General features: G+C 41.4%; 1 protein-coding gene across 3 annotated transcripts in view; it reads right to left on the bottom strand.

Annotated features, from left to right (window-relative positions):
- The window catches only part of LOC143020737 (macrophage mannose receptor 1-like), a 71,901-nt gene that overhangs the window by 41,505 nt on the left and 5,396 nt on the right, over window positions 1-25,000 (bottom strand). For all 3 annotated transcript variants that reach the window (XM_076177449.1, XM_076177452.1, XM_076177450.1), the window contains exons 4-17: window positions 24,259-24,389; window positions 23,228-23,343; window positions 20,954-21,015; window positions 20,414-20,569; window positions 18,782-18,855; window positions 18,000-18,106; window positions 17,007-17,210; window positions 14,180-14,308; window positions 13,110-13,217; window positions 12,318-12,476; window positions 11,539-11,643; window positions 10,426-10,587; window positions 9,651-9,830; window positions 1,099-1,254 (exon numbers count right to left, since the gene is read on the bottom strand). In XM_076177449.1, coding sequence (XP_076033564.1) covers window positions 1,099-1,254; window positions 9,651-9,830; window positions 10,426-10,587; window positions 11,539-11,643; window positions 12,318-12,476; window positions 13,110-13,217; window positions 14,180-14,308; window positions 17,007-17,210; window positions 18,000-18,106; window positions 18,782-18,855; window positions 20,414-20,569; window positions 20,954-21,015; window positions 23,228-23,343; window positions 24,259-24,389 — 1,849 coding nt within the window. The remainder of the gene's footprint in view (window positions 1-1,098; window positions 1,255-9,650; window positions 9,831-10,425; window positions 10,588-11,538; window positions 11,644-12,317; window positions 12,477-13,109; window positions 13,218-14,179; window positions 14,309-17,006; window positions 17,211-17,999; window positions 18,107-18,781; window positions 18,856-20,413; window positions 20,570-20,953; window positions 21,016-23,227; window positions 23,344-24,258; window positions 24,390-25,000) is intronic.

Here is a 25,000-nt window from a genome sequence, read left to right as displayed (position 1 = left end):
GTACAGTGCATAAGCGGTAGGACGCTTTCATAGAAATAAAACTGTATTGGAGTTGAGACTAGAATACCATCTTCTTAATGAAGAAACATATTTGATGAACTAAGGAAATAATTATGCGTTATTCGGAATGAGGTCCTCATTAGGAACATCAGAATTTCAATTTGCTTGAAAGAATGTCATGGGTTTGAATCGAGAGCGGAGAACAAGGAGCACTGTTGATCCTTGTGAACAGAACTAACGAGGTAAGAAGAGGAGGAGGAGGTTGAATAGGAAGAGGAGGAGGAAAAGGAAGAGGAAGAGGACGAGGAGGAAGCTGAAAAGGAAGAGAAAGGAGAGGAAGAGGAAGAGGAGGAAGAGGAAGAAGAGGAAGAGAAAGAAGAGGAAGAGGAGTAGGAAAAAGAGGAAAATGAGAAAGATGAAGAGGTAGAAGAGGGAGAGGAAGTGGGAAGAGGACGTGATAGAGGAGGAAGAAGAAAAGGAGGTAGAAGAAGAGAAGGACGAAGAAAAAGTAAATCGCTCTGAAACAGTTACACAAAATGTCTCTCAAAGTAGAACAGAAGACAATGAAGGAGTTTATGTCCTGTCAGCGACTCGAAACTCGACCAAGTCAGCGACTCGGAACTCAACCAAGTCAGCGACTCGGAACTCGACCAAGTCAGCGACTCGGAACTCGACCAAGTCAGCGACTCGGAACTCGACCAAGTCAGCGACTCGGAACTCGACCAAGTCAGCGACTCGGAACTCGACCAAGTCAGCGACTCGGAACTCGACCAAGTCAGCGACTCGGAACTCGACCAAGTCAGCGACTCGGAACTCGACAAAGTCAGCAACTCGGAACTCGACCAAGTCAGCGACTCGGAACTCGACCAAGTCAGCGACTCGGAACTCGACCAAGTCAGCGACTCGGAACTCGACCAAGTCAGCGACTCGGAACTCGACCAAGTCAGCGACTCGGAACTCGACCAAGTCAGCGACTCGGAACTCGACCAAGTCAGCGACTCGGAACTCGACCAAGTCAGCGACTCGGAACTCGACCAAGTCAGCGACTCGGAACTCGACCAAGAGTTGCAGCGACTTCAGGGTGGTTGGGTTACGTACCAATGCAGTTTTCTCTGTAGTATTCGTTGGGTTCGTTACTCTTCCAGTTCTCGTATAGAGCGGGACTTCCATCCACCCACCGCATACCACCGCTCTTATCATTCTGAAGGCCAATCCAGAGCGTAGGATTGCTTATGTGCTGAGAGGTGAGGTGGGCTGAAATAAATATACAAATAAATAAATAAATAAATAAATAAATAGATAAATAAATAAATGAATAAGAAACTCTAAGAAAGTGAGGAATTATGTGAAAAGTGTTAACGTTGGTACGAAAAATGAAATAAGGTACATAAAGGCACGCGCACACACACACACACACACACACACACACACACACACACACACACACACACACACACACACACACACACACACACACACACACACACACACACACACACACACACACACACACACACACACAACATTCACTTATACATAAAAACCTTATCTATTTTTATCTATCTGTTTAACTTGATGATAAGAAGAGATGTTCGTATTTCTATTTCCATTATTTACTTTACCACTAACATTATGAAAAAAAATATACAGAACATATTATTACTATCTCAACCTTTGATGCGTCCGGCAATCATTACTATACACTTCCAAATAAATGAATATATGAATGCACAAATTTTTATCGCAAATACACATGAATTCCTGATTTGCCACCACGTCACGTGCAGTAATTGAAAAGCATCAAACTTTTTTTTTTTTTTTTTCAAAGCAAGAAGTCTCTACTAGTCTCATTAGGTATTGGAGAATTGGGTCTGACATACGATTTCCCCCATACCCCCCCACCTCCCACCCCCTCCCTGGAACTCCCCCCCCCAACATTGTCTCCCCACTTTGATACATTTGTTGCTGTAATAGATTATATTATATTGCAGTCGGGAATGGCTATAAAGGTCGTTAAAGAAGACTATAGAACCCGTTTAGGGAAACTACAGGGATCGTTATGAATGACAATAGAAGTCGTTAGGGAAGACTATAAAACCCGTTTAGGGAGACTACAGGGGTCGTTAGGAATGACTATAGAAGTCGTTAGGGAAGACTATAGAACTCGTTAAGGGAGACTACAGGGGTCGTTAGGAATGACTATAGAAGTTGTTAGGGCAGACTATAGAACCCGTTTAGGGAGACTACAGGGGTCGTTAGGAATGGCTATAGAAGTCGTTAGGGAAGACTATAGAATCCGTTTAGGGAGACTACAGGGGTCGTTAGGAATGACTATAGAAGTCGTTAGGGAAGACTATAGAACCCGTTTAGAGAGACTACAGGGGTCGTTAGGAATGACTATAGAAGTCGTTAGGGAAGACTATAGAACTCGTGAAGGGAGACTACAGGGGTCGTTAGGAATGACTACAGAAGTTGTCAGGGCAGACTATAGAACCCGTTTAGGGAGACTACAGGGGTCGTTAGGAATGACTATAGAGATCATTAGGGAAGACTATAGAACTCGTGAAGGGAGACTGCAGGGGTCGTTAGGAATGACTATAAAAGTCGTTAGGGAAGACTATAGAACTCGTGAATGGAGACTACAGGGGTCGTATGGGAAGACTATAGAAGTCGTTAGGGCAGACTATAGAACCCGTTTAGGGAGACTACAGGGGTCGTTAGGAATGGCTATAGAGATCATTAGGGAAGACTATAGAACTCGTGAAGGGAGACTACAGGGGTCGCTAGGAATGACAATAGAAGTCGTGAGGGAAGACTATAGAACCCGTTTAGGGAGACTACAGGGGTCGTTAGGAATGACTATAGAAGTCGTTAGGGAAGACTATAAAACCCGTTTAGGGAGACTGCAGGGGTCGTATGGGAAGACTATAGAGGTCGTTAGGGAAGACTATAAAACCCGTTTAGGGAGACTACAGGGGTCGTTAGGAATAACTACAGAAGTCGTTAGGGAAGACTATAGAACTCGTTTAGGGAGACTACAGGGGTCGTTAGGAATGACTATAGAGATCATTAGGGAAGACTATAGAACTCGTTAAGGGAGACTACAGGTTTCGTTATGAATTTATATAGAAGTCGTTAGGGAAGACTATAGAACTCGTGAATGGAGACTACAGGGGTCGTATGGGAAGACTATAGAAGTCGTTCGGGAAGACTATATTAGTCGTTAGGGGAGACTACAGGGGTCGTTAGGAATAACTATAGAAGTCGTTAGGGAAGACTAGAAGAACTCGTGAATGGAGACTACAGGGGTCGTATGGGAAGACTATAGAAGTCGTTCGGGAAGACTATATTAGTCGTTAGGGGAGACTACAGGGGTCGTTAGGAATGACTATAGAAGTCGTTAGGGAAGACTATAGAACTCGTGAATGGAGACTACAGGGGTCGTATGGGAAGACTATAGAAGTCGTTCGGGAAGACTATATTAGTCGTTAGGGGAGACTACAGGGGTCGTTAGGAATGACTATAGAGATCATTAGGGAAGACTATAGAACTCGTGAAGGGAGACTACAGGGGTCGTTAGGAATGTCTATAGAAGTCGTTAGGGAAGACTATAGAATACGTTTAGGGAGACTACAGGGGTCGTCAGGAATCACTATAGAAGTCGTTAAGGAAGAATATAGAATCCGTTTAGGGAGACTACAGGGGTCGTTAGGAATGACTATAGAAGTCGTTAGGGAAGACTATAGAATCCGTTTAGGGAGACTACAGGGGTCGTCAGGAATGACTATAGAAGTCATTAGGGAAGACTATAGATCTCGTTAAGGGAGACTACGGGGTCGTTAGGAATGACTATAGAGATCATTAGGAAAGACTATAGAACTCGTTAAGGGAGACTACAGGGGTCGCTAGGAATGACTATAGAAGTCGTTAGGGAAGACTATAGAACTCGTGAATGGAGACTACAGGGATCGTATGGGAAGACTATAGAAGTCGTTAGGGAAGACTATAGAACTCGTTAAGGGAGACTACAGGGGTCGTTAGGAATGACTATAGAAGTCGTTAGGGAAGACTATAGAACTCGTGAATGGAGACTACAGGGGTCGTATGGGAAGACTATAGAAGTCGTTCGGGAAGACTATATTAGTCGTTAGGGGAGACTACAGGGGTCGTTAGGAATGACTATAGAAGTCGTTAGGGAAGACTATAGAACTCGTGAATGGAGACTACAGGGGTCGTATGGGAAGACTATAGAAGTCGTTCGGGAAGACTATATTAGTCGTTAGGGGAGACTACAGGGGTCACTAGGAATGGCTATAGAAGTCGTTAGGGAAGACTATAGAACCCGTTTAGGGAGACTACAGGGGTCGTTAGGAATGACTATAGAAGTCGTTAGGGAAGACTATAGATCTCGTTAAGGGAGACTACAGGGGTCGTTAAGAATAACTACAGAAGTCGTTAGGGAAGACTATAGAACTCGTTTAGGGAGACTACAGGGGTCGTTAGGAATGACTATAGAGATCATTAGGGAAGACTATAGAACTCGTGAAGGGAGACTACAGGGGTCGTTAGGAATGGCTATAGAAGTCGTTAGGGAAGACTATAGAACTCGTGAATGGAGACTACAGGTGTCGTATGGGAAGACTATAGAAATCGTTCGGGAAGACTATATTAGTCGTTAGGGGAGACTACAGGGGTCACTAGGAATGGCTATAGAAGTCGTTAGGGAAGACTATAGATCTCGTTAAGGGAGACTACAGGGGTCGTTAGGAATGACTATAGAAGTCGTTAGGGAAGACTATAGATCTCGTTAAGGGAGACTACAGGGGTCGTATGGGAAGACTATAGAAGTCGATAGGGAAGACTATATTAGTCGTTAGGGAAGACTACAGGGGTCGTTAGGAATGACTATAGAAGTCGTTAGGGAAGACTATAGAACTCGTGAATGGAGACTACAGGGGTCGTATGGGAAGACTATAGAAGTCGTTCGGGAAGACTAAATTAGTCGTTAGGGGAGACTACAGGGGTCGTTAGGAATGACTATAGAGATCATTAGGGAAGACTATAGAACTCGTGAAGGGAGACTACAGGGGTCGTTAGGAATGGCTATAGAAGTCGTTAGGGAAGACTATAGAATCCGTTTAGGGAGACTACAGGGGTCGTCAGGAATGACTATAGAAGTCGTTAGGGAAGACTATAGAACTCGTTAAGGGAGACTACAGGGGTCGTTAGGAATGACTATAGAAGTCGTTAGGGAAGACTATAGATCTCGTTAAGGGAGACTACAGGGGTCGTTAAGAATAACTACAGAAGTCGTTAGGGAAGATTATAGAACTCGTTTTGGGAGACTACAGGGGTCGTTAGGAATGACTATAGAGATCATTAGGGAAGACTATAGAACTCGTGAATGGAGACTACAGGGGTCGCTAGGAATGACAATAGAAGTCGTGAGGGAAGACTATAGAACTCGTGAATGGAGACTACAGGGGTCGTATGGGAAGACTATAGAAGTCGTTCGGGAAGACTATATTAGTCGTTAGGGGAGACTACAGGGGTCGTTAGGAATAACTATAGAAGTCGTTAGGGAAGACTAGAACTCGTGAATGGAGACTGCAGGGGTCGTATGGGAAGACTATAGAAGTCGTTCGGGAAGACTATATTAGTCGTTAGGGGAGACTACAGGGGTCGTTTGGAATTACTATAGAATTCGTTAGGGAAGACTATAGAACTCGTGAATGGAGACTACAGGGGTCGTATGGGAAGACTATAGAAGTCGTTCGGGAAGACTATATTAGTCGTTAGGGGAGACTACAGGGGTCACTAGGAATGGCTATAGAGGTCGTTAGGGAAGACTATAAAACCCGTTTAGGGAGACTACAGGGGTCGTTAGGAATAACTACAGAAGTCGTTAGGGAAGACTATAGATCTCGTTAAGGGAGACTACAGGGGTCGTTAAGAATAACTACAGAAGTCGTTAGGGAAGACTATAGAACTCGTTTAGGGAGACTACAGGGGTCGTTAGGAATGACTATAGAGATCATTAGGGAAGACTATAGAACTCGTGAAGGGAGACTACAGGGGTCGTTAGGAATGGCTATAGAAGTCGTTAGGGAAGACTATAGAACTCGTGAATGGAGACTACAGGTGTCGTATGGGAAGACTATAGAAGTCGTTCGGGAAGACTATATTAGTCGTTAGGGGAGACTACAGGGGTCGTTAGGAATTTCTATAGAAGTCGTTAGGGAAGACTATAGAACACGTTTAGGGAGACTACAGGGGTCGTCAGGAATGACTATAGAAGTCATTAGGGAAGACTATAGATCTCGTGAATGGAGACTACAGGGGTCGTATGGGAAGACTATAGAAGTCGTTCGGGAAGACTATATTAGTCGTTAGGGGAGACTACAGGGGTCGTTAGGAATGACTATAGAGATCATTAGGGAAGACTATAGAACTCGTGAATGGAGACTACAGGGGTCGTATGGGAAGACTATAGAAGTCGTTCGGGAAGACTATATTAGTCGTTAGGGGAGACTACAGGGGTCGTTAGGAATAACTATAGAAGTCGTTAGGGAAGACTATAGATCTCGTTAAGGGAGACTACAGGGGTCGTTAGGAATGACTATAGAAGTCGTTAGGGAAGACTATAGATCTCGTTAAGGGAGACTACAGGGGTCGTTAGGAATGACTATAGAAGTCGTTAGGGAAGACTATAGAACTCGTTTAGGGAGACTACAGGGGTCGTTAGGAATGACTATAGAGATCATTAGGGAAGACTATAGAACTCGTGAATGGAGACTACAGGGGTCGTTGGGAATGACTATAGAAGTCGTTAGGGAAGACTATAGAACTCGTGAATGGAGACTACAGGGGTCGTATGGGAAGACTATAGAAGTCGTTCGGGAAGACTATATTAGTCGTTAGGGGAGACTACAGGGGTCGTTAGGAATAACTATAGAAGTCGTTAGGGAAGACTATAGATCTCGTTAAGGGAGACTACAGGGGTCGTTAGGAATGACTATAGAAGTCGTTAGGGAAGACTATAGAACTCGTGAATGGAGACTACAGGGGTCGTATGGGAAGACTATAGAAGTCGTTCGGGAAGACTATATTAGTCGTTAGGGGAGACTACAGGGGTCGTTAGGAAATACAGGGGATGCTACAGGGATCATTAGAGAAGACTATAGAAGTCGTTAGGGAAGACTACAGGGGTCGTTAGAGAAGGCTATAGAAGTTGTTAGGGAAGACTAGAAGTCGTTAAGTCGTTAAGGCATGATCGTTACGAAAGACTATAGAGATCGTCAAACGAGACTACAGGGGTCATCAGGAAAGACTATAAGGGTCGTCAAGAAAGTCTATAGAAGCCGTTAAGACTATAGAAATAGTTAGGGAAGACTGTAGAAGTCGGTAGGAAAGACTTTGGAAGTCGTAAAGACTATAGAAGTCTTTAGGAAAGACTAGAAAAATCGTCAAGGGAGACTACGGGGACTATAGGGGTCGTTAGGAAAGACTATAGTGGTCGTAAGGGAAGACTATAGAGGTCGTGAAGGGAGACTACAGGGGTCGATAGGAAAGACTATAGAAACAGTCAGGAAAGACAGTAGGAATCGTTGGGAAATACTATAGAAGTCGTCAGGTAAGACTGTGAAAGTCGTTAGGAAAGACTATGGAAGTCGTCAGGAAAGACTATAGAAGTCGTCAGGAAAGACTGTAGAAGTAGTTAGGGAAGACTATAAAAGTCGTTAGGAAAGACTATGGAAGTCGTTAGGAAAGACTATGGAAGTCGTCACGAAAGACTATGAAAGTCGTCAGAAAAGACTATGGAAGTCGTCAGGAAAGACTATGGAAGTCGTCAGAAAAGGCTATAGAAGTCGTCAGGAAAGACTATAGAAGTCGTTCGGAAAGACCATGGAAGTCGTTAGGAAAGACTATAGACATCGTTACGAAAGACTATGAAAGTCGTTAGGAAAGACTATAGAAGTCGTCATGAAAGACTGTAGAAGTCATCAGGAAAGACTGTAGAAGTCGTTACGGAAGACTATGAAGGTCGTCAGGAAAGACTATAGAAGTCGTCAGGAAAGACTATGGAAGTCGTCAGGAATGACTGTAGAAGTCATCAGGAAAGACTATGAAGGTCGTCAGGGAAGACTATAGAAGTCGACAGGAAAGACTGTAGATATAGTTAGGGAAGACTATAGAAATCGTCGGGAAATACTAGCTATGGAAGTCGTCAGGAATAACTGTAGAAGTAGTTAGGGAAGACTATAAAAGTCGTTAGGAAAGACTATAGAATTCGTCAGGAAAGACTGTAGAAGTAGTTAGGGAAGACTAGTGAATCGTCAGGAAATACAATTGAAGTCGTCAGGAAAAACTGTAAAAGTAGTTAGGGAAGACTATAGAAGTCGTTAGGAAAAACTATAGAAGTCGCCAGGAAAGACAATGGAAGTCGTCAGGAAAGACTATGGAAGTCATCAGGAAAGACTATAGAAGTCGTTAGGAAAGACTACAGAGATCGTTAGGGAAGACCATGGAAGTCGTTAGAAAAGGCTATAAAAATCGTTAGGAAAGACTATGGAAGTCGTTAGGAAAGACTATAGAAATCGTTAGGAAAGACTATAGAAGTCATCGGGGAAGACTATAGAAGTCGTAAGGAAATACTATGGAAGTCGTCAGGAAAGACTGTAGAAGTCGTTATGGAAGACTATGAAGGTCGTCAGGAAAGACTATAGAAGTCGTCAGGAAAGACTATAGAAGTCGTTAGGGAAGACTATGGAAGTCGTAAGAAAAGACCATGGAAGTCGTAAGGAAAGGCTACGGAAGTCGTCAGGAAAGACTATGGAAGTCGTCAGGAAAGACTGTAGAATTAGTTAGGAAAGACTATAGATGTCGTTAGGAAAAACTATAGGGGTCGTTAGGAAAGACTAGAGACATCGTCAAGAAAGACTATAGAAGTCGTTAGGGAAGACTATAAGGTCCTAAGGGAGACTATAGGGGTCGTTGGGGAGGATTATAGAAGTCGTTAGGGAAGACTATAAGGGTCGTTAGGAAAGACTAGAGACATCGTCAAGGAAAGACTATAGTGATCGTTAGGGAAGACTATAGAGGTCATAAGGGAGACTATAGGGTCGTTGGGAAGGATTATAGAAGACGTTAGGGAAGACTTTGGATTGTCAAAAAAAAAAAAAAAAAAAAATTGATATAGAGAGATCTTGGGCACAGACCGGAGACCGAGTGCCATCCCCTCAGGGCTGCACCTCCTGATAAATAATATACAACCATCGTACATTGGGCTTTGGTTATCCCCGTTAAGGGTTATCACACTGGGCTTCCACGGACTTCACCAGCTCCGACAGTTGAGAGATCGATCGAGTAAAACTGACTTCGGTTGTTATATTTTCCAAATCACCAAATATCTAATCATCTTTCTGTCATATATAGCAAAGCTGAATGACGAACTGAGAGATTGCAAACCTATGCTAACGTTAGACACACTATTTTCATGTTCTTAGAGAAGTCTAGGTTTCTGTAAGTGAAGTCATATTCTAGTTATTCAGATAGAGGTTGGAGGTAGAATGTTGGAGGAAAAATAGCCCAGTGTGATACCCCATTCACCCCTTGTGACTGATAGACCAACTCTCGGGACATAAACTTACTTTGAATGAATAGAGCTTCCTCGGCGGTGTTGATCGTGACCAGGGTCGAAGGGAACTCACTGTGATAATCCAGACCTTTACAAAGATCGTTGGCGTCTTGGAAGGAGAGTTGCTGGTCTGTATAAAGCCGGTAGCACTCGCCAGTTATTGAGTTTTCAATCCAGTTCCAGCCACAGTTCTCTGAATTTGTAAATGGATAGGATCGGTGCGATGTATGTACATATACATATACACATAATGTTGAGGAGAGTGGATGAAGAGGATATGGATCTAGGTCCGAGTTTGTTCGCATTTAGCTTCTTAATCCACCTGCCTCAACTTGTGCGATATTTTCCATTTGTGTGTACACACACACACACACACACACACACACACACACACACACACACACACACACACACACACACACACATATATATATATATATATATATATAATATGTATATAAATATATATATATATATATATATATATATATTAATCTTTTTCAACCACATTAATATTTCACTTTAATTCCATATGTATTCACCTCGGATCTGCTGCAGTCTCTGTCGAGACAGACAGACACCACCCTACAGCAGTGAGCTCAGAGCTCATTATTTGCCGATCTCTGGGTAGGTCTGAGACCACTCACACACCACACACCGTATGTGTGTGTGTGTGTGTGTGCGCGCGTGCGTGCGTGCGTATGTATATATGAAATATCATTCAAGCCCGAATCCTACACGGACATAAACCTATATCAGCACGTAGATAATTAATGCTTAGTACTCACTGCTCCCAGGTGGAGTTGGAGACGGCGTGGCGGGGACTAGGGATGTTGCCGAAGCGTGTCTCTTGCAAATATACGCCTTCTTGAAGCTACAAGTCAAGTCGTTCCATTTGCCATTCGAATATTTCAGTTCCACACAATTTTCCTTCGACCCAGAAGGCTCGCCTTGCGTGAACAACAGGAAGAACTTTGTTTACAATTTTTTTTTTTTTTTTCAAATAAAAAGACCTGACACACGGAGATCGCTTTCCTCGTCCAATTTCTCCTCTTCTTCCTCTTCGTCCTCCTCTTACACCTTCTCTTCCTCTTCCTCCTCCTTCTTCTCCTCCTCCTCCTCCTCCTCCTCCTGCTCCTCTTTCTCCTCCTCCTACTGCTCCTCCTTCTCCTCCTCCTCATTTCCTCTTCCTCCTCCTCCTCCTCCTCTCCCTCCTACTACTAGTCCTACTGCTATTACAAGTCAGCAGGGAAAATGGTCTTTCACTATAATAGAACACAGACAACAGTCAAATCATTTTTACACAGAAAGATCTACTAGGAAGGTGCAAGAACCGCTTGAAGTTACTACGAGGTTGTGGGTTCTTCGTCAGTAAAAATTGAAGCAATAGTTATTATCATTATATATGTATATCTATATATCCATATGAATATATATATATATGTATATGTATATGTATATGTATATGTATATGTATATGTATATGTGCATATGTATATGTATATGTATATGTGCATATGTATATGTATATGTATATGTATATGTATATGTATATGTATCTATGTATACGTAGGTTATATGTGTATATGTATATATATATATATATATATATATATATATATATATATATATATATATATATATATATATTTTTGTTTGTGTGTGTGTGTGTGTGTGTGTGTGTGTGTGTGTGTGTGTGTGTGTGTGTGTATGTATATGTATATGTATATGTATATGTGCATATGTATATGTATATGTATATGTGCATATGTATATGTATATGTATATGTATATGTATATGTCTATGTCTATGTATATGTATATGTATATGTATATGTATATGTATATGTATATGTATATGTGTACATGTATATGTATTGCAGCGATAGAAAGTGACATACCATAATTCCAGTTGTAGAAGGTCACCTTTGTGCCGTCACTCCAGGCATAGTGATCTTCATTTTCGCGATCATTCAAGCCAATCCAACTGTCATCAACGGTCCCCACTGGAATGACAAGACGATGATCCTTGGATAAGTGTCATTAACTTGACCACAAGAAGGTCTTATACGAAGCCAGTTAGTTGTTCTTCATGTCTTAGTTCATATCTGACTAAAAGCTTCAAATAATGTAATACTTGACTGTCGAAGATCGATAGATTTCATGTCTTAATTTACATCTGTTGATGCATATAGCACAAATACACAGCTTTCTTAAAGAACACTCACTGCCTAAACATCACCTGAGTAAGTGCTTTGCTAAACATAAACTGATGCAATACTAAGTGTTGAGGATTGATAGAATTGTATGATTCTTATGGGAAGTTGTTGGTTGAAAATAGAGTGACAAGTTGTCCCATTCCGCTTACAATAACAAATACAGAAGCATTATTTTTACCAATGAGAGGAAATGCGATAAAATATATAAAATATATATTGTCTGAGATATTTTTCATGAGAAATGGTAATATTGGTTCGACGTCTCCCTATGTGGCAACGCCGCATTTTAGAGAAAAATATGATCAACCCCATAGACCTTGCAATGTCACATATTGAAAAATATGACAGAAATTATATGGATCTAGCACCAGTCAGCCATGCTTTGCTATAGTTAGTTCCACAATAAAGAATTTTTCGATATAATTCTACTTCAGCATTAGAGGAACCTCTCAGTTACGTACGGTGGATGAAATCCTGTTCCTGCCACGTTGTGATGGAGGCGAGGTCTCCTCCCCAATTCTGGCACTTCGATCTCGCGGTCGTCCAGGACTCTTCGTCAGATCCGAATCTGTAGCAGTGTCCTCTATACTCAGACCAATCCTCAGGGCAGTAGTAACCGTCTGGAAAGAAGAGGACGAGGATGAAGACACACAGAAGAGGTCATGGAGCAGGGCTTCTGAAACAGGGAAGACTCGGTTCTAAGAAGATCCTTGACTGGATCTCTCACATTCCGTTGTCATGACATCTCGGTCGGTAAAAAATTCTAGACAAAACCACGGACGGTTCTCTCCACCTGATCACTGGACCCTGAGACCGAATGCAATGACAAAGAACAAACTATCTGAACCATCGGACTTAGGTGTTTTCCTCTTCTTGTCAATGAAATATACATATAAAGGACTGCATGGGTTCATGTGAAGGCAGAAGAATAGAAGGAGATCAATGTGGGAGTTTTGCATGGTGCAGAAAATGAAAGCCAAATTACATCATTTCCAGGAGGATGACAACCTTCATAGATTCAGGTCTAGTTTAATGCCTAAATACTTTATTATCTAGGGATAAACTAGATCCAAGGTATCTGCATGATAGACTGTTACTTCACTGTCAAACTAGACATTATTCACCTTAAGCTAATACTTTTCTTTATTGTAACCGCATTCGGATTTTTTAATTAAGATTAAGCTTAGCGAAATACAACGTGGTATACTCATGGTATTGCAGGGCTGAGTGTATGACAATATACTATAATATACCTTGTGGAGGGATCATGGTGATTGGATCATCGATGCCAACCTCACAGACATAGTGACGTGTTTCCTCGCAGTCGGCTGCCATCCATTCGGAGACTGTGTGATCGTGCTCTGAAGTACAATGGTTTCATAAGTGTATATATAAGAACATAAGAATAAAGGAGACTGCAAGAGACCATAAGGCCTACACTAGGCAGCTCCGTATCCATCACCACCTGTCATCCCCATCCATAAAGTTGTCTAATAGTTTTTTAAAACAACTGATAGTTTCAGCGCTTACTACATGGTTACTAAGTTTATTCCATTCATCGACCACCCTATTAGTAAACCAATTCTTGCCTATTTCCTTCTTAAATCTAAATTTGCCCAGTTTATACACATTACTGCGAGTCCTGCCCTGTTGTTTTATTATGATGACCTTGTTTGCATCACCCTTGTTATAGCCTTTGATCCATGGACACAGACACAAATACGGACACAGACACACACACGCATCTAATTGCAGTATACAAGAAAGGAGAAACTCTCGTAAGGCTCTGTCTATTATTCTTAAATCATCATATCTGGCTTAAAATCCATGCATGGTTACAGCTAGGGACATATATCATCTTAGTCTCTCATTGTTATTTCTGAAGAAGCCCTGCTGGGCGAAACGTCAGATATATTGGATCCCATACTCTGCGTTTGGCCTCTCTCCTACAGTGCTGTTGTAGTCGTTGCTGCTTTTACTCATCTCTCATTGTCATACTTAGATTTAAATCCATATGTAGTTTCTGCTTGAACTATATCACTTTCTAGGCTATTTCAAGACACCATTTATCTGGAAAACTCTCTTCACATCCATTGGATATTTAATCCTTCTCACTTCGTTTTCATGACATCATGAAGCTTAGCCATCCCTAACCAAGAAATCTCCTCTGTCTATGTAATCTACTCTTTGTTCTTATGACTGCATTTAGGTCCGCGTACTTACGTACATGTGCACATGTACACGAGCCAATGTAAACCAATTTCCTGTTTTTTATATCATTATAGGATTAACACTAAGGAATATTTAAACCTTCTTAACATACCTGATGTGTAGATGTAAGAGCATTTGTTATCGTCCGAATTTAATGCCTGGTGTTCGACGTCATTGTCCATGAGTGTGAAGTTGGTTGGAGTGGTCCCGTCAACCCAATAGAACGAGTCGTGAGGAACACCTGACAAAGAAAATCCATCTTTATGCCTTCGCTATCGTGGGAGTGGTGCGTACAAGCACGTGCACCCACACACTCACACCCACCCACACCCACCCACCCACCCACCCACCCACACACACACACACACACACACACACACACACACACACACACACACACACACACACACACACACACACATACACACATACACACACACATACACACATACACACACACACATAGGAAGGTGAATAGAAAGCTTTATATTAGCCAGGAGAAATGTAAGAAAATCCAGTACCAAAGGAAAACTTCAATCGAGACAGCTTTAATACAGCGATTGTGAGTTATGGTTCAGAGCACCGACGACAACAACCAATCCTGCGAGCTGGCCAGTCTGCCTCGAACCGACGAAACCCGTTAGATTAAAATAAGCAAAAGCCATCGCTGCAAAACTAAGGGCATTCAAAGCAATGTCAGAGGAAGTTAAAGTACACCAATACAAAGCCTTAGTGAGACCAATGATAGAATGCCCATACATCCCTCTCAACACTATCGAAAATCTAGCTACAGAAACTACAGAGCTTCCAAAACAAGTTCCTCAGGTTTGCCAGTGGTCAAACCCCGCCATTTCATGAAAAAATCGAAGAAGACCAAAAATAACCAACACAAGACCTTTCAACATTAGACTCCACCTTATGGCAACCATGTTAACACCTTCGATATTCAGCATGTCTGTCATCTCCCCTCGATGCCTGGCGTGCGCGCGCACGCACACATATGCTACAAAAGGGTGCCCCGATGTCTTCGCGGATTTTCCGAGGGAGAAGCCATTGTCCGAGTGACCCAAGCTCACCAACTCTTCCAGGCGACGCCCCGAGCGAACAATAGGCTCAGCGCATCTCGGGTCAAGCACTCTACTTGAACAAAGAAGGTTAGACAGGGTGCCGACGAGACACCTGCGCAGACAATCCGGCGCCTATCGCCGTCGCTCAACTCGAAGCGACAAAACCTTTTATGTATCCATGTTTTGGCAACATTGTAAATATGTATATAGAAAATGTTTCTGGCACCCCTCCGAGGTTTGAACGGAGCTTGCCTTGTACTTGTAGGCCAGAGAGTAGTCTGGCACATTAAAAGCAACAGCCATCAGACTTTACTTTGCCACTTGAATGTAGAAGTTAAACATACACTCTACAGTTAGCTTAGCTACTCCCAATAAATGCACAAGGGATTTCGTCCCCTTCGTTCCATCACTCACTGTTCTTCCTTTCCAACCTTAAACACGACCATTAGGCCGTGGCCCTCTTCCTGATCTAACAATGTTTTACCTAGTTGAAAAAAAAAAGTGATCGTCACGGGACTCAACAAAGAACATCACTTCTCTCAGTATCCATCTCTCTCTCAGCGCCTGGCGAATCACTATACTCAAGCCGCGGTCCCGTGGGCCGCGCATTACCAAAGAAATATTGGGCCCCTGGGCTACACCTTCCAAAGAGATAAAGTGAAACCAAACTCCTCCCTGTAAACAAACCACACAATCTCCACTGTTTACCTTCCGGACAGCCCCTGCCTCACATCCACTGATGGTGACTACCTATATATATATATATATATATATATATATATATATATATATATGTGTGTGTGTGTGTGTGTGTGTGTGTGTGTGTGTGTGTGTGTGTCTGTGTGTGTGTCTGTGTGTATGTAAAGACAGACAAGTATGGAGGTGAGGTGGCAAAATGAAACGTTAAGGCTAGAGTATGGAGACATATTCAGAACCAGACGTTTCGACCTCTTGGGCCTTCCTCAGTGGACTGAATACAGAATAAGAATCTGTTGACGGACTTTGAGGGACTTTGATTCTTATTCTATTTTCAGTCCACTGAAGAAGGCCCAAGAGGTCGAAATGTCTGGTTCTGAATAAAGCTCCATACTCTAGCCTTAACGTTTCATTTTGCCACCTCATCTCCATATGTATGTATATGTATATATATATATATATATATATATATATATATATATATACATATATTATATGTACATATCAATATATATATACATATATTCTCGTACCTATATGCAACACATATGTATATATGTGTGTGTGATGAAAGATTAGTAAAGGAGGTGTGGAAAGCAGAGGTGGAAGAAGTGAATATGAGGGAGCGACCAAGGATGAGATGGATGGATGGGGTAAAAGGGGCATTGGGAAAGAGACGAATGTCTGTTGAGGAAGGACGGGAGAAGACAGAAGATAGGGGTGAGTGGAGAATGGTTGTGTACGGATGATGATGTAATGCATAGAAGGGAGTGGGTGGGGGATGGAGGGGGTAAGGGAGTATGTGTGAATGATATTTTGACGCAGCCCGAAGGAATTTCTTCCTATCTTATCTTTTTTCTGCATGAAGGAACGGGGGGGGGGGATCGCCGATTAAATGAAGCGGCCTTGCTGTGTCTTGCTACATTGCATCTGACCCAAGGCCGTGGGCGAGATCCAGGGATGACCCGTCATCCAGGAGGAGCCAAGATAAAAGAGAGGGAGGGGGGTAACTGGGAGTGGAGTATGTGGGGATGAAATGTGTGGGAGTGAATTTTATAGAATACAAATAGAATATAAAATCAACAAAAAATGTAATAAAAAAAGATCAATAGATCAAATAAAAGACTGAACAACATGTAAAAAAAAAAAAAAAAAAAAAAAAAAAGGTGGACTCACTTCTAAGCCCGAGCCAGAGCGTGTCTGTCTCAGCCATGGTGGTCCGGATGAAGGCGTTCTCCGAGTTCGAGCCGACGATGACGAGGTAGGCTCCGACGCTGCTGCAGGTAGCGTTGGCCGTCTCCCACGTCACCTCGTCCACGGCCTCCGTGTTGAAGTAGTAGCAGTGTCCCTCGAACTCCTTCCAACCGGTGGCGCAAGTACCTGAGGTCGGCAGGGCAAGCAGGGAGGGAGGGAGGGTCAAATGCACGCTCACGTTCATAAAAGTACCCTCACGTCAACAACAACACAATGTGTGTGTGTGTGTGTGTGTGTGTGTGTGTGTGTTTATGTTTGTGTGATTCACCATGGTCTTGGATCACGTGTTGGACTCGTGATCGACAGCTATTTCCCTCCCGGAAGAGAGCTCAGAGCTCATATGACCGATCTATGGGTAATGCTATGACCTTTCACACACACACACACACACCCAGTTCCCCGCCCACGAGAGTCAGAGTAACGACCCGAGGCACAGCGATACCGAAATAATTTCGGCCCTGGGCAGGATTCAAACAGGGTACTGCGAGCACTATCGTACTTCCCAGTCCAGCGCTCTACCAACTGTGCCACCGAGTCTGTGTGTGTGTGTGTGTGTGTGTGTGTGTGTGTGTGTGTGTGTGTGTGTGTGTGTGTGTGTGTGTGTGTGTGTGTGTGTGTGTGTGCGTGTGTATGCGTGTGTGTGTGTGTGTGTGTGTGTGTGTGTGTGTGTGCGTGCGTGCGTGTGTGTGTGTGTGTGTGTGTGTGTGTGTGTGTGTGTGTGTGCGTGTGTGTGCGTGCGTGTGTGTGTGTGTTGACATATAGCAACAACTCAAACGAGATCTAGGCCTCAAACATAATCGTAGTTAAATTTAGCAAATAAACTAATCTTGATTAGAATAGAAACGCTGGTAAACTACACTCCATAACAACAACCATGCTTAGTTAAAACAACCTCTTGTTATGTATGCTAGTTACCTCTTGGCTTTTCACAAACGTAGTTTAAGGACTCGGATATTTTCTCGGCTGTCCACTTGCCCTCGTTGTATTTGCTGACCACCGCAGCTCCGAATCCGTCCAGATTTCTTAAGAGACGAAAAGAAAAGAAGAAAAAAGAAAAAGTAAGATGAAATGAAAATTGAATTAATGAAATTAAGATGAAGGTAGATATGAAGAAATTGAAAAGTTAATCAATATAATGAAAGAAATGAATAAATAAAGTCAAGAAGTACAGACGACATTTTGGCTTTGTTGATGATCTATTCGCTACTACGGCTCTTCGATTATCTTTTATCTTTTTCTTTTTCTTTTCTTTTTCGTCAAATATTTAGCTCAGGTCAAAATTTTATTTGTCTTTCTATACACTTATTCATTTATTTGATATTTAATTCTTACTTCATCCGTTTATTTCTGATTACGCCTTTCGTTGCCAAGACGTTAATTAACCGTCATTCTTGTCGACATTTATGTACGACTGATTAACCATTACGTCCCATTGGCACGATTAACAAATTTTATTCCGGTTGTCACCGTACTCTTCTAATCAGCTAAGGGTCAAAATTAGAGCGAAGATGTGGCTTTGGTCCTCTTGCCTTAGCTCAGACTACGAACAGAACAAAGGTAAAATATGCAAACAACACTATCTGTCGACCAAGCAGTAGAAAGCGTTCGGAACAGAAATTCAATGCCGTTCTTTATAATTCACCTGAGCGTTTGAACCTAAGACTGGTGACAAAGGTGAGGCCAGGTGAACTACTCACGTGATCGCATCTGGGCTCCAGTTGGTATAGTTCGAATCTTGTGGATACACCCATGTATAATTTCCTGGATGTGTCTGCAATACAGATTGAAAATGAGTGAGAAACATGATATGCTCAAAACATTATATGCTCAAGATGTACAATAGGCAAGTAAACTGCTGTAAATCACACATTAAAACGAACACATATATCTTTAAATAATCCAAATAAAAAAGATCATTTTCATTATAAGAATAAGTAAAACGGTATTGGTAAAGCGTCGAAGTTGGTGAGGGTTAGTGACCTGGAGCTGTGTGATATTATTCGTACAGCGGGTGTAGGACGTGTGGGACATTTATAAAGTGGTTAACAAAACTTGATAGCCCACTAAAACATTTGTAGCTGTTTGTGTAATTGTCCCATATTTCTATCAAGAAATGTACTGCACTGAAATCGGGTCCATCTTTTTCAAACACCTTGTATAACAGATAGAAGGGTATTGGTGAAGCGTCGAAATTGGTGAGGGTTAGTGACCTTGGGTTGTGTGATGACGCCATGGTTGTTCAGTGTGCGCATCAATGGCGTGGATTTTTTTATTATTATTATTATTATTTTTTTTTTATTATTATTCTTTGCACCATGGGACCAAAAAATCAGGTATTTACAAAATATTCGGGTTTCTCTGAATACACTGCCTATGTATCTAAGACAATATCCACCAACGTATGGACGACGCAAGAGTATATCATCTTAAGTATGTTACATCAAAATGCTACAAATGTCCATTAACGGGAATCCTTGCAATATTAAGTCAATGGTGGTCGAGGCTGGCGGGCCTTTCATAGAGACTTGTGATTGTCGGGAAGCTTATGATAATGGGGGGGGGGGGGATTTGTAGTGGTGGGAAGTTCTTGGCGTGGAGAGAGAGAGAGAGAGAGAGAGAGAGAGAGAGCTAAATGGAACCGCTTGGCAGAGGCTTGGAATGAGTGAGCTTGTATAAAATTCAGAAGTAGATTAATTGTTATTTGTGGATGACACTGCGTCTGTGGCTGATTATGAGAAAATATGTCAAACTAAAAAAAATGCGACATCTTGACTACATCGTCTAGCTGATAACTTGATGATTCATCACCGTCTTTCGTAAATAACTACTGCAACCGCGGACACTTTAATATATTTCCATTCTAGAAGCCTCTGGGTGTTTCTGTTCAACTGAGTAAGCTTCCTGATATGCAACAAGTAAAATACTACCTCGCTTATCATCCTTTGATTGGTACCGATAAAGTTTAGTACTTTGTTCCTCCCCACAGCGCCTGACTCAAGCCTCTGCCTCCCAGGCTCTATCTCCACGTCACGGCACCGCCTCGAAGGACAGAAGAGCCAATGGCCTTCGACGAACCACAAAACCCTTTCCCGAAGAGGTCCTTGATAGGTCCCTTCCTCCCTCCCTCCCTCCCTCCCTCCTCTCCCCTCCCTCCTCCCCCCTCCCTCCCTCCCTCCCTCCCTCCCTCCCTCCCGACCTAACCTAACCTAACCTAACCTAACCTAACCTAACCTAACCTAACCTAACCTAACCTAACCTAACCTAACCTAACCTAACCTAACCTAACCTAACCTAACCTAACCTAACCTAACCTAACCTAACCGACCCACCTCTTCTGTCAGTCCGATCCAGACGCTTTCGTAGTCCCTGTGCGCCACGTCGAAGATGAACTGGTTCTCGGCAGCGTCGTCGATGACCACAAGGTGGGCGTCGTCCAGAGCGCACTGGACCAGGGCGTCGTTGAAGCCGTTGGGGTGATATTTGGACTGCAAGAACCACCAAAAAGAAGAAGAAGAAGAAGAAGAAGAAGAAGAAGAAGAAGAAGAAGGAAAAGAAGGAGAAGAAACGAAGAAGAAGGAGAAGAAGAAGAAGAAGAAAAGAAGAAGGAGGAGGAGGAGGAGGAAGAGAAGGAGTAGTAGGAGAAGAAGAAGAATAGGAAGACGAAAGAGGAAAAGAAGAAAAATTAGATAAACCATTCTGAGGTTTAGATTGTAGTTTTAGTTTGACTTGAATTCACAATGTATTTTCTAAGTTCTCTTTTTCAGTTAGAATAATACGTGGGTTCTCTTATTACTTGAATAAAATCGTTAATTATTAGTCAGAAAAAAGTGACTGAAGGGGAAGCCTCGAACTCAAGATCCTTTACATACCTTGTAGCAGTGTTCTTGGACATCTTCCCAACCGTTGTTGAAATCACATCTCAGTGGCATGTCTGTAAGGAATGAAATACACTTAGTTACATGTAACACACACAGTGTGTTCATACACACACACACACACACACACACACACACACACACACACACACACACACACACACACACACACACACACACACTCACGGTAACTGGAAATGAAGGTATATAGTAAACTGGAACCATGCATGGATCTGAAGCTTGGTAAGACAAATTGGAAAGTAAGATCTGTATCTTACATTCCAATTTACGAGCACTATTTCTTTTCTGTATACTACTATTAGGTTAACACACACACACACACACACACACACACACACACACACACACACACACACACACACACACACACACACACACACACACACACACACACACACACACACACACACCGACTCGGTGGCATAGTTGGTAGAGCGCTGAACTGGGAAGCAGAAATGCTCCCAGCACCCAGTTCGAATCCTGCCCAGGGCCGAAATTATTTCGGTATCGCTGTGCCTCGGGTCGTTACTCTGACTCTCGTGGGCGGGGAGTTGTGTGTGTGTGTGTGTGTGTGTGTGTGCAAGGTCATAGCATTACCCATAAATCGGTCATACGAGCTCTGAGCTCTCTTCCGGGAGGGAAATAGCTGTCGATCACGAGTCCAACACGTGATCCAAAGACCAAGGTGAACACACACACACACACACACACACACACACACACACACACACACACACACACACACACACACACACACACACACACACACACACACACACACACACACACACACGGTGGCGCGGTTGATAGAGTACTGGACTGTCACCACGGAGGTGCGTCAGCACCTGGTTCGAATCCTGCCCAGGGCCGAAATTATTTCGGTATCGCTGCGCTTCGGGTTGTTACTCCAACTCTCGTGGGCGGGGAGTTGTGTGTGTGTGTGTGTGTGTGTGTGCAAGGTCATAGCATTACCCATAAATCGGTCATACGAGCTCTGAGCTCTCTTCCGGGAGGGAAATAGCTGTCGATCACGAGTCCAACACGTGATCCAAAGACCAAGGTGAACACACACACACACACACACACACACACACACACACACACACACACACACACACACACACACACACACACACACACACACACACACACACACAGGCAGAGAGATGGGAACTCATGAGCGTAATTCTTATCCTGTTTACTATTACACGGGTTACAAGTAGGTACCCCGCATCATACATGCGCTCGTATATTTTTTCAAATACGAATATGACAAAATCACGTGACGCTAAACAGTCATCCATTGGGCGGTGGACGAGGCATACAGACTGATTTTTTTTTTTTTTTTTTTTTTTTTTTTTTACAAAATCTTTTTAGTCATTCTTTATGAATGAAGAAAAAGATGAAAGAAAATTTAACTACAAATATTGAAAAGCCCGGGGAGAAAAGAGAAAAATAACGTAGAATTTTGAAAATAATCGGCCAATATTTGGATTGAAAACACGTACACGCATGCGCAGTTTGTTCTACATCTAAAACGTACATAAGTTTACACATGTATCATTTTGTCTTACTCGACAATGAGAGGGCTGCGCGGATGTTGAATATTTTCATTGAAACACATGAATAAATCTCAAAATTCTCAAAGACTAATAAGTAATTTGCGATGATTATATATTGAGATAAAACATCTTGTAAACATGTCATTTAAGGAGTAAAATTATATATATATATATATAATATATATATATATATATATATATATATATATATGTGTGTGTGTGTGTGTGTGTGTGTGTGTGTGTGTGTATATACAAATATATATATACATATATATATATACATATATATATATATATATATATATATATAATATATATATATATATAATATATATATATATATATCACCCGGACAGCAAGTCAGTACCCTGAAATTATTCATTATCTTTTGGACGTAAGTATACATATATCTACAAATTTCTAGCCCAGAGTATAAGTATATCGGTGTTTTACCCAGCAGCTTGCGACAACTGACAGGGCTTTGCCCTACCAAAGGCTTCTTATTTGCCACTGCATGGGCTGGGATGGTGAGAAAGACAGTTCCCATGTTTAACTACACTTTACAAACAACCACAAACCACTTACTCATGTTCCCATGTTTAACTACACTTTACAAACAACCACAAACCACTTACTCATGTTCCCATGTTTAACTACACTGTACAAACAACCACAAACCACTTACTCATGTTTCGGTGACAGACGAAGTGGAGTTTGGAAAAGCAATCCGTCTTGATCAACTTCCCGTTTTCTGTGAACGCAGCGCAGTCGGCTTTGTCATCACCACCGTTTTCCCATTGGCTGCAGCATGGAATAGACGTGGTTGCCAACATTACATTACATTACATTGTAAAGGATTACAAAGGCGGAGCATGCCGACAGGAGACCTTTTGGTCCATAACTAGGTCGATGCGAAAAAATATAATAATGATAAATGAATAAATAAATGAAATCATAATAATATTAATAATAATAAATAATAAAGAAATAAATGCACAGCTATAGTTAAATAATAAACAAACAGGTAATAGTGAATAATAATAAATTGACATATAACTAACAATAAATGAAAATCAAACAAATAATAAACAGCAAATAATAATAAACAAATAAATGATATAAAATACATGGCATCTTGCTTAGCTATTTATCTAAATGAATCTTAAAGCTTCGAACTAAACTACATTGCACTGCCTCTGCAGGAAGTTTATTCCATTCATTAACTACACGGTTGGCAAAGTTGTTTCTACCCACTTCCAAATGAAATATATTACATTACATTACAATACTATACATTTGCATTATGTTACATTACATTACACATTACATTACATTACATTAGCATTGCATTACATTTGAATTACATTACATTACATTCCATTTGAATTACATTACATTACATTACATTCCATTTGAATTACATTACATTACATTACAATACATTATGCACTAAAAACCCACTATTATTTGGATTTAAGAAAAGAAGGAAGTAACGAATTTCCGTATATTTCGATCACTTACTGTGATCCTCTTCAAGCGGAATACATAGACAAGAGAAGATCCGCTTGAAGAGGATCACAGTAAGTGATCGAAATATACGGAAATTCGTTACTTCCTTCTTTTCTTAAATCCAAATAATAGTGGGTTTTTAGTGCAATTACTAATGTGTAAAGACATTACTGGACAGTGACAATACATTATGTTAGACCAACTTACAGTATTCCGCTTTGAATGACGTCTTCTGACTCGTCCCACACCCATTCAGTGTCCATCTTGCGGGCGCCAACCCACACATGGGCATGTTTATCAATCCCTTCAGTTTCAACTACTTCTATTGCCATCCAGTCCTAAAGTAAACAAATTGATAAATACATAAATAAGTATATAAATGAATAGATAAATATATTAAGAGATAAATAAATAGATAGATAAATAGATCAATGAATTGATGAAGAATGAAAAGATAGATGAATAGATAAGTAAATGAATAGATAAATAAATAAATAGATAAATGAATAGATGAATAAATAGATAAATGAATTAATAGATAATAAATAAATAGATAAATGAATAGATAGATCAATGAATGATAGATCAATATAAAGGTAACTGAATAGAAATATGAATTAACAAATAAATAGATTAATAAATAAGTAGAATAATTAATTAACCAATGAATGATTAATAAATGAGTACATAATTAAACAAATACATAAGTAGAGAAATAAGTATATCAATGAATGAATTAATCAAATAAGATTAGATACAATAGAGCCAAATATTACAGATTGAAAAAAATACAAACTGAATGCCTATTGTACAACACTGAATGGATCCCAGTGATTAGAGATACATTTTAACTACCACAATGCACTTTTATTCTAAGCCATCAAAGACCAGCATGCTGAAATTGAAATGTGGTACTGCCCAGGACTCGAACCCGGCATCCTCATGACAA

The sequence above is a fragment of the Oratosquilla oratoria genome, chromosome 40, assembly GCF_046742065.1.
Source record: "Oratosquilla oratoria isolate Oo_2021 chromosome 40, ASM4674206v1, whole genome shotgun sequence".
Classification (NCBI taxonomy): domain Eukaryota; kingdom Metazoa; phylum Arthropoda; class Malacostraca; order Stomatopoda; family Squillidae; genus Oratosquilla; species Oratosquilla oratoria.
Note: the sequence above shows the minus strand (reverse complement) of the source record. Positions and strands in the feature narration are given on the sequence as shown.